The following is a 16,679-nucleotide window of genomic DNA, read 5'->3' as shown; positions in this document are numbered from 1 at the left end:
TTATTCATCCCTCTCTCTCTCTCTCCATTTGTGAACAGCATATTCAAAACCCAAACAATAAAACTTATGATACTAGCAAAGGTTTCCTGCTATTAAAATGGCCTCCATAATCAATACTGACTTTCTTCCCTATCATTAGGATTACCAGACCCCCAGGAAGAAGCCCATTGCTTCAGTTTGGGACATATCTTTTTTTAATTGGTAAGACCAAGGATTCAGGGGGTGTGAAAAACCTCATGAGTTGCCACCATTTTGGATTTTGGAGCAAATGATAACCTTTGGATAGTGGCATTTATATACACTCATGGCAAGTGAACCAGCAAGAGCAACTTCCATTATCATTCTGGACTGAAGGTTTATTTTGCCCTTTTTGGCAGCCAAATCCTCAGGTATTTAGGGGGAAACTGAGGGAGAGGCTCCCTGAGTGTCTGGGAATAATATAAAGAAGCTTTCATCCCCATGCACAGCTTCCTGACCTGTGGCACACCACCTCCTGAACTGTTATGGATAGTGACTTCTTTCTCACAAGCTGTCAACCTCTCTTTTAGCACCTGGGCATGTTGGGTACTGGACTCCTGGTTCAACTCATCTTGCATTCTGTACCTCATATCAATGGTGGGGACTATGGTAGTCTTGGAGATGCTCATCTGAGTTTCTGATTTCTTTTCTTTGGTGGTGGTGCAAGTGTCCCCATGGTTTTTGATGTCAGGATCTCAGAGGGTGTAGAGAGGAGGCACACACTGGAAGCGCTTGCAGGCTCTCCAGCTCAGAGGGTCGACAGAGGAGGCCTGTATCTTGAGGATGCTGCCATTCACTCCCTACAGCATTCATCCAAATCCATCTTCCCCTTGCATTGGGAATGGTGCTAGCAAATCTTATTTGAGTATGGCTTGTTCAAAATAGGGACCAAACTTCCCAGCCCTGATAACTGAGCAGTGTGACTGTGTGACTAAGTTCTGGATAACAGGCTCTGCAGGCTGACAGGGGTGTTCAGATACTCCTAGGTATAGTGGCATGTTTTCTCTACTCTTGCCTGCCAGATTGAAGCTATGACTGGCTGGACTTTAACACCCGCAGGCCTCCCCTCTTTCTTCTTACTCCTTAATCTTTCTCAAAGATAATTCCTGTGCCCTGGCTTCTCCGTGCTGCTTAAGTAGGAAGATGAAGCAGTAATTATCCTGTAGTTTTCCTCAATGAAGAGAAACAATCTAATTAACTACTAGCAAACTCTCCTTTTCCCTGTCAGTTGTTGCTTTTCCTGGGCGTTGAATTGGTTTAGATTATTGTGTTGTATTTAACTTGCTGCATAGTCGCTGCTGTTGTTAGAGACTCTGCTTCTCAGAATTTGTTTTTGGATTGCAGTGGTATTTCCGTTTGACCATGGACAGAATTCTACTGGATGGTTAGGGAAACTTTTCCTTGTACTTTTATATTATGTTATTACAAATAACTTACATTTTGTTCTCTAGAGGAACAATGCCATTTTTATAAGGAAAATTAAATAATATTCGGCACTGACTTGGCAGGACTGAGTCCCAAGAAAGTGGTGCTCATCTTCTCTATTGTTGACCTTTGCTCCTTTGCACGGGGGTCAGCGCAGACGGTTCTTATGACAGCTACAGTCTTCTCATTGCAAGCACTGACTCTATTCCACAAGATTAAGATTTTGTAGTAACTTTATAGAACAGTGTGCATTTATAGGTTTAAGTCATAGGAATTAAAAATCAAGAATGAATGGGCTGGAGAGATGGCTCAGAGGTTAAGAGCACCGACTGCTCTTCCAGGGGTCCTGAGTTCAATTCCCAGCAACCACATGGTAGCTCACAACCATCCATTATGAGATCTTGTGACCTTTTCTGGTGTGCAGATATACATGGAAGCAGCATGTTGTATACATAATAAATAAATAAAATCTTAAAAAAAAAACAAGAGTGAGTCAGTTTTCTTCATGGGATCAGAACTGCCTTTAAAAAAATACTAGCCATTTAACCCTCAAGTCAGATTTCTATGTATTTTGAGGCAGAGTGATAGTGACACCAATTCCTTTTACCTGTACCCTTTTATGTTCCCCATGTCTATTCCCAATTCCCTTTCATTCTGTGCAGGCCTGTAGCCCAACCCTGGACTCCCAGTCACATGACCTGCCTAGGTCAATGGGTTATTGACAAATGTGTGACAAGCAGAAACCTGAAAAGGGCCTGCTTGATTGGGTACATCACCATGGCAAGGACATGCCTGAACTAGATTGCTGAACAACAGGATATGCAAAGCTGATTCAGGCCTCTTCTATCACCCAAGCAAGGCCATCCACCATCAGCAGGGTCATAGACTGACCTGCAGCCAAAGCATGCCTCCGTGTGCTGTTAACCATAGTCCTTGTAATTAGAGCTAATGATGTTGGAAAAGTATGTTGCCAAGGGCTCTGCTGTAATCATCTGAAGACTTGACAGAAAAATGTACATCTTTTGTACAAGGCTCACTTGTTAGGTGACAGAGCAATTGGAATATCTAGAAAGAGGCAGCTTAAAGAGCCTACAGTTTGGAATTCTCAGGCTTTGTTTTAAATCAAAGACTTTATAGGCACTGACTACAGAGCTACTCCAGGACAAGTTTTCCATTTATTTCAGAAGAGTGTTTCAGTTTTATGTCCTCTCCTACAATAAAGCTGATGATATACTCTGGGGGAAAATGTACAGTACACCCTGAAAATACACCTATGGAACGTTTCTGACATAGAAATATTCCTGGCTATTATCTGCAAGCACCTTGATGTATTCAAAGCTCACGTTAACAAAGGCCATCTACTGTTATATTTTCAAGTATTTGCATGCTTTTCATCACTCCTCATGAGTGAGCACAGCACTCTTTTAGCCTCTTGCCTCTCTTAAACCTGATTTATTCTGCTAATGACATTCACTTGCGTATAGAGACAGTTTTTTTTTTTTGTTAAACTGCCGTGTCTTAAGAAAAACCAGCATGATTCTGTATACATTGCAAGAGATTTACAAATAACCAGGATGACAGCATCAATATCTAATACATGTTTAACCCTCACTTCAGCCTCACACTAGCAAAGGACACTTCTGTGTAGGAGGGCCAGAAATCATGTCACTGTTGTCTACAGTATGGGATTCTAAGTAGAAGAGATGTTTTCAGGGTGATTGGAATTAAAAAGTCATTGCTCCATCAAAAGATTTCTACTTCCTGCTGCTCGAGAACTGAATAGGTTTGTTCTTTTAAATTTAATTCATTTTACATACCAACCACAGATTCCCCTCCCTGCCCACCTCCTGCTGCTCTCCTCACCCCCATCCACTCCTCAGAAAGGGTAAGGTCTCCAGTGGCGAGTCAACAAAGCCCCGAACAGGTGATTTGGAGACTCCAGCTGCATAAACATCACATGTGACTCTGGGGTCATTTAGAAATTGTCTTCTTACTGTCTTTAAGTCTCCAAGTCTATAGGTTTCTACCTGCTTTGTACTAGTCAAACCTGTCCCAGTTTACCTCTTTCAGTGTTGGAGATAAGCTAGCACCTTTAGGGATCTAAACTTTGTATTAGAAGTCTGATTCAGTCTACTCATTTCTCTCCAAATAGTTCCTCTGAGGGTTGATTTGTAGAGCTCAGTTAACAGAAAATCAGAAGCCAGGCATGGGGGCACAGGCCTGTAATCCCAGGACTCGGGAGGGTGAGGCACGAAGACCATCCTTGTCTACACAGCCTGGAGTCTGAAGCCAGCCTGGACAATAGACTGGGACTCTATTTCAATAGTCAAGCAACCAACCAAAATAACAAACAGAATGAATATACATCAGGAAGGAGAAAATTCAAGATATGTGGTATCTACTCCTACGCACTTTTGCCACTTTGCAGCACAGGAGTATGTATGCATTATTTAAGATGCATTCGTTTTTCTTTATTTCTTTGACAAGGTAGATTTGAGTAAATTTGTAACCCTCGAGTTTGATGTCTGCTCATATAATGCAGGAAAGGATAGAAAGCCAATGATTTGAATAGTAAGGAATCTGTTTGCCAGCAGCCACGATGTTCCAGTGACCAGATGTGGTGAAGTAAGAGCCACACGTAAGTGGCAGACAGCAAGTGTGTGTACCACAGTGAAGACACTACTGCATCATTGAGGGAGGTGTGAGGACATCTTACCCTGGCTCCTGTACTACTGCTAAAGCATTTTGCTAGGATTTGCTGAGTCAGTAGTTGGGAATATGTGGATTTTAGACATAGAGTAAAGGATTACCAGCCTACAATCCACACTGTCAGAGAAGCTAGGAAACAAGGAGGACCCTAAGAGAGACATACATGGTCCCCTGGAGAAGAGGCCAGGGACAAGATCCCCTGAGCAAATTGAGAGCACGGGAAGAGGGGGGAGGGAGCTAGGAGAATGAGAAGGGGAGAAGAGGAGGGATGCAGAGGACATGAGGGAGCAGAAAGGTTGAGTCAGGGAAAGAATAGAAGATAACAAGAATGGAGATACCATAATAGAGGGAGACATTTTAGGTTTACAGAGAAATCAGGCACTAGGGAAATGTCTGGAGAGCTACAAAGATGACACCAGCTAACAATCTAAGCAACAGAGGAGAGGCTACCTTAAATGCTCTCCCCTGATAATGAGATTGATGACTAATTCATATGCCTAATTCATAGCTTTCATCCAGCAGCTGATGGAAGTAGAAGCAGACACCCACAGTTAAACCTTGAACTGAACTGAAATCCAATTGCAGAGAAGGAGGACCGATGAGCAAAGGGGTTCATACCAGGCTGGTGAAACCCACAGAAACAACTGACCTGAACAAGGGAGAGCTCTTGGTCCCCAGACTGATAGCTGAGAAACCAGCATGGGGCTGACCCTTGAATGTGGGTGTCAGTGAGGAGACCTCAGAAATCTATGGGGCCCCTTGTAGTGGATCAGTACTTACCCCTAGCATAGGAATGAACTTTGGGAGCCCATCTGAAAAGGAAGGATACTCCCTGAGCCTAGACACACGGGATGGGCCTAGGCCCTATCCCAAAGGATATGACAGACTCTGAAGACCCCCTACGGAAGGCCTCACCCTCCCTGGGGAGCAGAAAAGGTATGGGATAGGTAGGGTGTTAGTTGGGGGGGGGGAGGGGAGGGAGAGGGACCTGGGATTGACATGTGAAATAATCTTCTTTCTAATTAAAATAAAAATTAAACAATAAGTGGTAGGTGATACTACACTGCTCATTCTCAAGTCCTGATTAGACAAAATGAAAAACCATAGCTGTAGAACTTTAGGGCTCTTCAGTACCATCTGTTACCATCACTTACTGGAACAGATAAATCCCTATCAGCCCCGATGCTAGTGGGATTTGCTCATGATACTAGGCCATTTATAACACAGAATGCTGCCATAAGAAAGCCGGGGCTAATGTTTATAGTATAAGAATGTGTGTGAAAGACTAAGAGTGAAAAAAAAAAAAGAAGCACAATTCTTTGTTTACCATGCTTGAACTTTTCATCTTGCATCATGAATCTAAGCAATTGGTTGTGTGTGGAGGAGAAACACACACTCTATCATCTAATGAGTGGAAACACAGGGCCCCTGAATGCATGTGCCCTCTTCGTTATCAGAATAGTCCAGGTCTCTCACTGGGCATTTATTAACAGGTAGTGAGTAGCCTCACTTCCCAGGGAGACATGTTCTGCTCCTAGTATGTCCATACACTAAGTGACTGTATACATCAGACAGCTCTGGTGAGTGCATGGCTTCTCTTAACCTAGGGCTTTCTAACTTTAGCCCTGAAAGTCTCACATCCCAGGAAAGCCCTCTTTCCCAGAAAATATGGCCAGGTAGTCATGTGCTATCTAGCCTTAACCTGGTCTTCACTTAACCTAGATAGCATAGGCTGCTCTCCAAACCTCCATTACCCTCCTTTTTCTTCTTATTTCTCAGGCAGTTCTACATTTGATATGTTCCTGCTTTATTTCTTAATTCATGACCAGCACTCTGGTTTTCTTTTCTTCATATCCCCAACTCCCACAGTTAAAACTCTTTCAGTGGCTTGAATAGCCTCTAGCCAAACATCCATTTGAAAACTCTAAGAAATAGGAAGGCAGAGCCTTACCATCTCTTGACATTCCTAGGGCAAGACACTTCTGCAGTCGGCAGTGTTGGCAACGGTTCCTGTTGGTTCTGTCAATTAAACAGTTTCTCTGCCTTGGGCAGGAGTAAGAGGCATTGTTCTGCTGGCTCCTCCTGAAGAATCCCTAGAGACGAAAAGAGAAAGCGAGGGCAGGAGACTCAGAGAAAGGGCAACATTAGCATATACACTGATAGACTTTATACAAGGAGTATAACTGAGTTTAATCTTTCAAAAGTTCTTGAGTGCTTCTTGGAGAGCTTATAGATAATTCTGAGCAGAATATATGGGCGTATTTATGGACATGCGATATCATCTGTCTTCAATTGTTCGTTCGTTTGTTAGTTCATTCTTCATTCATTCATTCATTCATTCATTCATTCAATATTTACTGAAAGAATTTCTTTGAGAGAAAAAGTTCTACCCCAAAGGAACAACAGAGAAGGAACATCAAAGAGGCATGTCAAAGTCTGGTGGAGACATGGGCTTGGGTTTGAACTAAGGCTGTGGGTATTGGTAGGAGGCACAGCGTCAAAGGAGTGTGGGCTCAGCATTAGCCCCATTTTGCCTACATTCTAAAATGTCTTTCCAAATCTGAAAAAAAAACCATTGTCCAGAAAGTGTTAATGCCTCTCTCTCTCTCTCCCTCTCTCTCTCTGTCTCTCTCTCTTTCTTTCTTTCTTTCTTTCTCGCTCTTATTTATTTATTTATTTATTTATTTTATTTATTTATTTATTTATTGAGGCAGAGCCTTACCATGCAACTTTGGTATTTCTGGCTGTCCTGGAACTGGCTTTGTATACCAGGTTGGACTTGAACTCATAGAGATCTGCCTGTCTCTGCCTCCTCAGTGCTGGGATTATACACCATCACATTGTGCAGCAAGTTGCTTTTGAAACCTGTGGTATATCTTATCATAAATCCATTTGAGTCAAAGAAATTCTAAGTATGATTTCTTTGGTATAAAACAGGCAATAAACAAATGCCTGCTTTTAGGTTATAGGATATAAGTTCTTATTTCATGTTGGTTTAGGTTCTTCTGGTGTAGAAGAGCTACAACTGACTGCACATGGCCGCTTGACATCTGTAGCTGGGTTTCTTGTTATTTTTAATTCTTTGGATACCAACCTCCCTTAGTTTCCTTATGAAGAAAACATAGTAAGGAAAACTAAACATCTCCCCCAGAGACATGACAGTTAGCATTCTCTGTTCATTCCCCCAGGTAATCAGTTTCCCCAATCACTGCTTACTCTCGAAATGCCTACAGCAAAACAGTGAAAGGGAAAAGTGCCACCAGAAAAGTGATGGTCTAAATAGAAGTATTACAAAGAATCACAGAGAAAGATAGCCCTTTAACTTTACCTCTTGGAAGTAAAAAACCTCCAAGAGGATTGAAATAGAGCCCCAAAGTTCTTTCAAACACCCATGTTTCCTCAGGAGAATGAAGCAGATGAAATAAAGCATGCAAAAAGACCAACTTGGATGTGAAATTTATAGTTGATTAAAAATAAAGGCTTTAGGAAAAGGGAATGTTTCAATGAAGTGTTAAAAATCAGTATCAGTGTGAAAGCTCTTAACAGCTTAAAGAAAGATAGGATTGATACTATTGATTTTGGTTTTGTCTTGGATTTCAGTATTGCTTAGTTTGGCACGGTGAAGTGGCTTTGCTGGCCAAAAGGAACCTTAGGATGGCCGTGTGGCCAACGACCCCTTGGAGAGAGATTCCAGTTGGTTTTGTGGTTTAAGCACAGATCCACTCAAGAAGGTTCACCCCTACATCTTCACTTGTGGTGCTTGTTCACTACACTGGTGATTGCACAATAAAGCTCCATGAATTCAATTTGATTGGATTCTGGAAACAGGATCACATCTAAGTCCCCAGGGGCTGAAACGTCTGTGTTATATACTAAGATAGCTGTGAGGAAGCGTCATTGCAGTGTCCTGGTGCTGATTACAGGCGCCTTGGAATTTACCTTCTAAGAAGAATCACATGGATTTTATCTTTGGATACTGGAGTGCCACTTAGTAAAAGAGTTGGCAGGGAAGATGTTCTGAAGTCACAGCCACAAGCCCTAATTTACAGCCAATTTGACATTAATTATGAGTCATTTCTTGCTTATCTGTTGCTCATTATTGCAAATGAGATTTTTGGCATGAAAAATAAATTCTGCTTCACATTTTACTGAATGAATAGGAACTGAATAACTTTGTGAGCTGAATTGATGTTTAAAATGGTTGTGTATGTTGACTCCGGAGCATAATTATAATAACTCAGGGAGGTTGATAGTTGAACGTGCTGACATTGACATCTGATTTTGAATGGGATTTCTACTGGAGAAACTTGTAACATATTTATACATGTGGGTTCTTTCATGAAATAAATAAAAGTCATGTGATGTGTAGCCAGTTTGACAAAAACCCCAGAATATGCTTCCTAGTGACTGCATAATTTCTTTGACGACGGATTGAAAAGATGACAGGAGTCTAACCACTTGTTCCTGCTGTTGACATGTTGGGTTATGTTTATCCAATATTTAAGAGTTTATGGTTCAAAATTGCTTCTTAACATGACTATATCTCTGCAGCTTGAAGTCTGACATTTTCCAAATGCCTTATATGATGAAATAATGAGCATGCAGCATTCATATACAAACAACTTAAGTGGATATGTTGTAAACTAGACTAGGGCTCTTAAACCTTCAGAACAAGCTTGTAGAAATGCCTTCACGAGAAAGAGCTCTCAGTACAAACTTACTAATGCTTATGACAAAAGCTATTTGTCTTCCTACCCAGAGAAAGTATCTTAAGAAGCAGCCAACTTCTTATTTGCTTTATTGTTTCTCATTGATGGAACTAAAAATTGACATGATAGTGGGTGATACATCACTCTTAATTCTAGCTTTGTAGAGGAATAAAATAAAGGGCCATCTTTTCAGCTTTACCTATGGATCATCTCCATTCCAGATCCTTCCACTATGTTGATTTTTCTTTTCTCATATCATCTTCACTTATTTCTTTTGATATTATTTTCTACTTTTCCAGTGTCAAGTACTACATTTTCTGAGACTTGTGAAGCCACCATCAATTTTTGAAGAGTAGTGCTATTTTGGCAGTTATAATCTGTTTTATCCTGTTTACATTTAAAAGTCTCCTAAGATTCTGATTGAATCCTAGAGTCCATGGCTATGCTGCGTCTTTCTCAGTTTACTGAACTCAAACAAATGATTCACCTTGTCTGCATATTGCCAGCATCTACTGTTTCCCCTACATATGGCACATGAGTTTGTTCTGGTTATGCCCATCCCTTTAAAACATATTGTAGAACTGTTTTGAGTGCCACTTGCTAGTCTCACTTTTTCTTTCGTTTAGACTACTTATTCTTAATTTTCAGATTTTGATTATCTCAGGACTACTCCCTTAGTCCTGTATTTTCCAAACACCCTACTCACAGGAATGTGTTTGTCAATGGGTTGATGGAATCTGGACAGAATGTGAAAAAAAGTTTTGTGCTTTTGGCCAGTTTCTTTTTCATATCTAGATCAGTGGCATATATCAAAGTAAGATCTTGTTTATACTTCAGGAACTCATTGAAAAATTAAGATTTGGGTGAGGACGACTTTGGACTGATCTAGAGTCTATTTATAACGCCCAGTGTTTTAAAATTTTGTATTACTATTTTTATACTTTAAGTGTCTGAGTGTTTTGCCTGCATGTATGTCTGTATACTATGTGTGTGCAGTACCCAAGGAGGTCATAGGAGAGTATCAGATACCCTTGGACTGGAGTTGCACATGGCTATGAACCATTTTGTGGGGCTGGGAAGTGAGCTCAGGTCCTCTAGAAGAGCAACTCCTGTTCTTAACCTATGAGGCATCTCTTCAGCCAATGTCAGCAGCAGGCACAAACATCCCTCAGTGTATGTCTTCTTTAAAGCCTCAGCAAGTGACCACAATATAGAAGTCCCTACCTTGCAACCTTCACACGTGATGACTCCGTAGTGGATCCCAGAGGATTTATCGCCACAAATTTTGCATGGTATCACTTCAATTTGTGCTGAAAGAATAAAAAAAAAAGGCATTTTGAATGTCCATAATTGTCTTCTTTTCTTATTCTTGTTTCTATGTTCAGACTTACCTATTCTTGCCAAGATATTTGTATTAGATGTTAACAGAAGATGCTGGATGAGAGTGATGGTTTGGGGTCATCATTACTATTTGAATGGCCTTCCTAACCTTCTTCTAAGGCAGTGGTCCTCAACCTTCATGAATCTGGGACCCTTTACTATGGTTCCTTGTGTTGTGGTGACTCCAACCATAAAATTATTTTCATTACTACACCATAATTGTAATTTTGCCATGGTTATGAATAATTTGAGTTTTCTGATGGTCTTAGGGGATCTCTGTGATAGGGTTGTCCAACCCCAAAGGGGTCATTACCCACATATTGAGAATTACTGTTAGGAAAAGACATCCACTTATCACTCTTTGTTTTTCAAACTGAATTTAACACAGACAGACAGACAGACAGACAGACAGACAGACCCCCCCCACACACACACGCTCACACATATGCATGTTTAGAGACCAGATGTTTGCTCCTGCTTTCAACGTTTTTTTTCCCTTTTAAAGCTTGTCTTCCTTAAAATAACATGACAGAAAAAACCTGTGAACTCAAGCCTTTCCATTTCTGATCTTACATTTGAAATAGGAGGTCTTTGGGAGTTTTTACATGGTCTTATCTCAATAATATTTTAAATAACTACATAAAACAAGACTGGAGTGTTGTATATGGTGATGTTACATGTTGTGTAGCTGGATGGACTGGTCATCTCTGTGAAAATACTGTAAATGAATCAACCAAACAGTAACTGAGCACACTTTAATGTTTGCAAAGATACTGAAACATGATGACTCAAGAGAAGATATGGTAATGATCTTGATAGTCTCATGAATAAAAAGTTAATAATGAAGAAATCAGAAAAAGTTATATATGAAATTAACATGCATTTAACTTCACTGGGAATGAAGAGGTTTCTTATACTGTTTTTTAAACAGTATAATGTTTTTTGGGGCATATTAGAGTGACCATGACCCAGGTCATAGGTTTAGGTTATCCCAAATCCAATGTTGAAATGTGTTAAGAGTTTCATAAAGTTCTATAGTTTGTTCTACAGAACAAAGAAAGTCATAAATCAGGGCAAGTTGGAAATATATTGATAGGTACATCAGAGAGGTGGCCACAGCAAGATGGGGGAAGCTTTTCTATGGGTCTCAGATGCTGCCTGATGACAGTTTGAGCTTTCAGGTTAGTGGAAGCTAGTGGTCTGCTAAATTAATGGAGTTTTATCTATTAGTCTTAGGATGTTAGTTCTGACACAGTGGTGCAAAAAGAATGGGTATCCAGGGGGCCAAAGCTAGCATAAGATAGGATAATTACCTCTGGACAGGCAACATTCCAATCACTCCAGATTACTGCAGGTCTAATCGGGAAGACAGTTCATTTTGCAGATTGTGTGGAATTTGGTTAGGTTGAAGAGAATGACAAGGGGCATTGAATGAAAACAGGTCAGAGGTCACGTATGACTGTGGCTGACTATCATACAGAGCAATTGGCTTTAAGGGAAATTTGGGTCACATGACTGCATAGAAATGTGACACCAGAATTTGGAATTGCTGGAGTTAGGCAGGGGAGTTTTGCCTGATCCTATTTGCCACGAGGAATGGACAAAATGAAGGGTAAATAAATGGTGAAAAGAAGTCTATATGTAGCTCCATGTTAGAGTTCACGCCCAGTGTGAGCAAAATCCTAAATGCAGTCCCCAACCAACCCCTACATGAGATGTGAAGGGAGAACCTCAGAGTCTGGCAAGCTAGCCAGAGAAAAGCAGAGGACCAATGAAAGGGCATTCTTGACCAGACTTAGGTGGTGGCAGCATAGGAAGTATAGTAGGACCAAGGGAGGGGAAGAAGCAAGTACAAAAGTGGTTCAGAGGCAGAGGTGAGATTAAACGCTGAAAGATAAGGAAAAGGGAAGCTGATTAAGAACTGGAAGTGAGACAAAGTGATAGGACTGACTGAAATGGTGACATTGAGGCTAAGGATGTGGCTGGGTGGTGAGCACTTGTCTAGCATGCATGAGAGTTAGGTTTGGACTTGGAACAGAAACGGGGACATTTATGGAGTACGGTGTGGTGTGGGACTGGGACACATGCACTTTTCTGTGGTGTCTCACAGGCACCTGAATGCATAATGTCTTAGAAGGACCGTTTTGTCATCCTGTAGGTTATGTATTTAGAATGCAGCAATTCCTGTGTTTGATAGTACTCTAAAGAGTTGTTAAAATTATTCACACTAGAAAGATCTGCTATTTCCTTTCCCAATTTAAAATAATTATGCAAAATATCCTTCAAAATGCTTTGTACATAAAGCTGACACTTGCATACGGTGCTATAGTTTTCTACTTTCAGATAGACAAAACAAATAAGTGGAAAGCATTACCACCTTTTGTTATTACTTTCCATAACAAACGTAATACTTAGCCTTAGGATAACACATTTAAGTTTTTAAAAATTAAATAAGCTACAGAAATTTGAATGGTCTCTCTCTCTCTTTTGTAAGATGAAAAGTTTAAGGCAGGGATTTGGGGATGAGATGTCAAAATGACTGGAGTGATTTCAGGATTTGGGGATGGGGATATAGGAGGTTTGGCTTTATTCTTATTTGACCTCCTAGGTTGCTTTTCTTAATGTATTAATTAGGGTCATAGCTAAGATAAAACTTCTGAACTCACATTTTGTCACTTATAAATATAGTATTAATCAACAAACTTCATAGAATTGTGAGGACAAAATGGGTATTTTCTGAACAAGGTTATCATTGTATCATTGCCATCAACATCACCACCATCACCATACCCATTAACTGATTTTTGTTCTAATGATTTTGGAAAAGAAGCACAATTTGATGTATTATTGCATCTTTATTAAATATATTTTAAAAATAATTCAGTGAATCACACTATGACTTAATTTGTACTATGGATTTCAGTTTAACAATAGCATTTCAAACAGTGGGTTATTTATAGTTACTATAAATGACTAAAATAATCCCAGGTAGCTATTGAATAGTTTTTGGCTTATATGATATTAAGTCAGAAACTCTCTTTGCATAAATTACTCCCCAGGGAGTAGCTTACATGTTGGAGAATCTGCTTCAATACATTCTTAATTATAAAATGATCTAACTTTAAAGGAAATGAAAATAGAGGTAATTTGCTCCCTGAGGTGTAGGAAGATGCTTTTGAAAGACACAAAGGTTATCTTATACATCTTCAGAAATACAAATGAGATAAGGAACATTCAATAGAGCATCTGCATATTTATACATATTCATAACCTTGGCTCTACATGTAATCCTGTAGAGCTACAAACATTTTAATAGCATTTTTAAAGAGAAAGAAGCCACCTATAATGTATATATGTGTTATTATGTGGGAGAAAAAGTTCTCATCTAGAAATCTTATGGCTGTTTTTCTTTTGGCAGGAAAAGTCTGAGGTTTATTAGAAGTGAAAATAAGTCCGAATCATTTAAAGTACTAGCTACTTTCTTTTTCCTCATTAAAATCCCATTTTTGAGCTGCAGCTTTACAGTTTATACTGCGTACAGCATATCTTCAAGCCAGGCTTTCAGACACCACCTAGGATACTAGACTACATCATTGCTCAGTGCTTGCTGTTTACAAGTGTCTAGCTAAGGGCAACTACTTGGCCTCCCTTGGAACTGCACTGTGCAGACCTAGTACCATGTTCTCTATCATTGCTTCAAGCTGAGCATAGGGGGATGTGGATGCTTGGATCTCACCAGCTATTACAAGAAAGATAGGAGGAGGAAACTGAGGAGGGTTGGTCTTTGGCACTTTTCCTTGACTCATGGAGATTTATTATCATCTATTTATCTATCTATCTATCTATCTATCTATCTATCTATCTATCTATCTATCTATCTATCTATCCATCCATCTATCCATCGATCATCTATCTACCTATCATCTGCCTGTCTGCTGCCTGTTTGTCATCTGTCTGCCTATCATCTATCCATCTATCTATCTATCTATCTATCTATCTATCTATCTATCTATCTATCTATCATCTGTCTCTATCATCTATCTATCTATCTATCTATCTATCTATCTATCTATCTATCATCAAGTTTTCAGTGCAAAACTCATTGAGAAACAAATTTAGAGGATCTAGAATGGCCTGAGAGATAGAGAAATTTTACTCAGTTTTTATTTTGTGCAGTTTATTAAGTCCCTCTTGCCTTTTCCTTGCCCAGAGACTCCTGGCCAACTTTGCAGGAAATCTTTGTCTCAGTTTTTCCTGCTTATTGAAATATGCACCTCTTTAGTTCTGCCCCATTCAAGCCCCTGCTGGTTACAGCAGGTGTTAAGGTCAGAAAACCAATTCAGGCTAATGAGTTAACCAGAAAATGGCTCAGAAAAATACTTTGACTCTTAAAAAGCATCCCTCAGGAAGGCAGTGATGTTGAGCCTGCCAGGTACTTTATGCTTGGGGGTAGTGGTGCATTTTACTGTACATAATCTTGAAGCTTTCCATTCCTACTTATCCAAGTCTCCCAACTCCCAGCCTGGCCATTTTTATATTCTGGGCATTCTATGTTGCAGCAAGGGTAAGGCTCTGCTTCTTTGTGTGTGTGTGTGTGTGTGTGTGTGTGTGTGTGTGTGTGGTATGCATGTATGGTCAATGTATGTGTGGGTGTCCACACAAATGCATTTGCATGTAAAAGACTGAAGTCAACAGTGTCTTACTTTCTTGCTTTCCACATTTTTTTGTTTTTTGTTTTTTGTTTTTTTGAGGTAGGGATTTTTACTGAACCTGCAGCTAAACTGGCTGACCAGCAAGTTCCCACATCTGCCGGTTCCTATTTTGCATAACTGGGAATGTGTGCCTCTACTGTGCTCAGCGTTTCCATGGGTGCTAGAGATCTGAACCCAGGTACCCATGCTGTATAGCAATCACCTTATCAATGGAGTCATCTCCCCAACCCTTGCCTTTTGTTTTCTATGTTGTCTAAATGGACTCAAAACTGTAGTCCCAGACTTCCTTTTATTTTTCAGTATAAAAGAGGGATAGATGTGACATACTGTTATTTTTCTGAAAAAAGGTTTTAGGAATTACTGATTTATCATATTTGGTGTGAAAAAAGAAACAGAATTTTCAGAATTGTCAGAGTAATATATTTTGGATGAGGCTCCTGGTGGTTTTGATCTAATAAGGTTTTTAAGAATTAAATGAATCAATCTACTAGATAGTAATTTTCTCTACCATGCAAACCACCTGAAAGGCACAAAACCCTGGGTAAGGTCAATTGGGTAGGAAACAACCAGTAACTGAGTTTTCTGGCTTTGGGATCATGTTTTGACAGTGTCTTTTGTTTTCTGATGCATCTAGCAGGCTGAGCTCTGGGTTCCCTACACAACACAGGCTGTACCCCTGGGTGCTGGGCTTGCCTGTTAGTTTCTGTTTCCCATAACTTTGCAGTTAAGCTAAAAGTGGACAGAGCAATTAACTCTCTTAATGTCGGTGTGAAACACAATTTACACATGTAAAAATTTCCAATAAAGATGACTATTTTGGTTAAAAATCCTTTTGCAGATGGTCTCAGTAGCCCATGTCTTATGTCATCTGCCCAAATTGTATCTCATCTACCATCTGTGACAAATCCAAGTTAAAAATCTATGTGCTCGTCCCCTCTATCCCTGACAGACCTTTAAGTATCCACCTCTTTAGTGTGAAATCTTCTGCGGTCACATGACAAGTCAACCCAAAGGATTATAATGATGGAGGCATGTTTAAGACTTAGTTCTACTTCCTGAACACATGGGGTAATTCTACATCCTAGGCCTGGCCCAGGATGATGTGGTAGACTTTGGGGAGCCCCTTTTGAGTGCCTTACCCTGCCTGGGGAGAGGAGTGGGGATGGCTAGGGGCAGGTGGGATGTTGGGGAGGAGAGGAGGGAGGGGGAGAAGAGATTGACATGTGAAGCAAGCTTGTTCCTAATTTGAACTAATAAAATAAAAGAAAAGAAAAAAGAAAAAAAAAAAAAAGACTCAGTTCTACTTGGCTGACAGGAGGCCTGGGCAGTCTATGGGGCCTCTTGCAGTGAAACCAGTATTTTTTCCTAGTGCACGAATGAACTTTGGGAACCCATTCCTCCATAGAGGGATACTCTCTCAGCCTAGACACATGGGAGAGGGCCTAGGCCCTGCCCCAAATGATGTGACAGGCTTTGATGATCCCCCATGGAAGACCCCACTCTCACTGGGGAGTGGATGGGGAGTGGGATGGGGGTGGAGGGATAGTAGGAGGCATGGGAGGATGGGAGGGAGAGGGAACTGGGATTGATATGTAAAGTAAGATTGTTTCTAATTTAAATAAAAACATATCAAACAGGGTAAAACAACAACAAAAAACCCCAAAACAACAACAAAACAAGCAAACAAACAAAAAGACTCATTTCCACTCTGAAATTAACCAGACAA

The 16,679-nt window shown here is 40.2% G+C and overlaps 1 protein-coding gene across 1 annotated transcript in view; it reads right to left on the bottom strand.

Annotated features, from left to right (window-relative positions):
• Rorb (RAR related orphan receptor B) overlaps nucleotides 1-16,679 on the bottom strand; it is a 182,597-nt gene that overhangs the window by 44,487 nt on the left and 121,431 nt on the right. Inside the window, exons 2-3 of the mRNA XM_027406548.2 lie at nucleotides 10,086-10,171; nucleotides 6,104-6,245 (exon numbers count right to left, since the gene is read on the bottom strand). Coding sequence (XP_027262349.1) covers nucleotides 6,104-6,245; nucleotides 10,086-10,171 — 228 coding nt within the window. The remainder of the gene's footprint in view (nucleotides 1-6,103; nucleotides 6,246-10,085; nucleotides 10,172-16,679) is intronic.

Source organism: Cricetulus griseus, chromosome 3 (genome assembly GCF_003668045.3).
Source record: "Cricetulus griseus strain 17A/GY chromosome 3, alternate assembly CriGri-PICRH-1.0, whole genome shotgun sequence".
Classification (NCBI taxonomy): domain Eukaryota; kingdom Metazoa; phylum Chordata; class Mammalia; order Rodentia; family Cricetidae; genus Cricetulus; species Cricetulus griseus.
The sequence above is the reverse complement of the archived record's forward strand: the minus strand, read 5'-3'. Positions and strand labels throughout refer to the sequence as shown.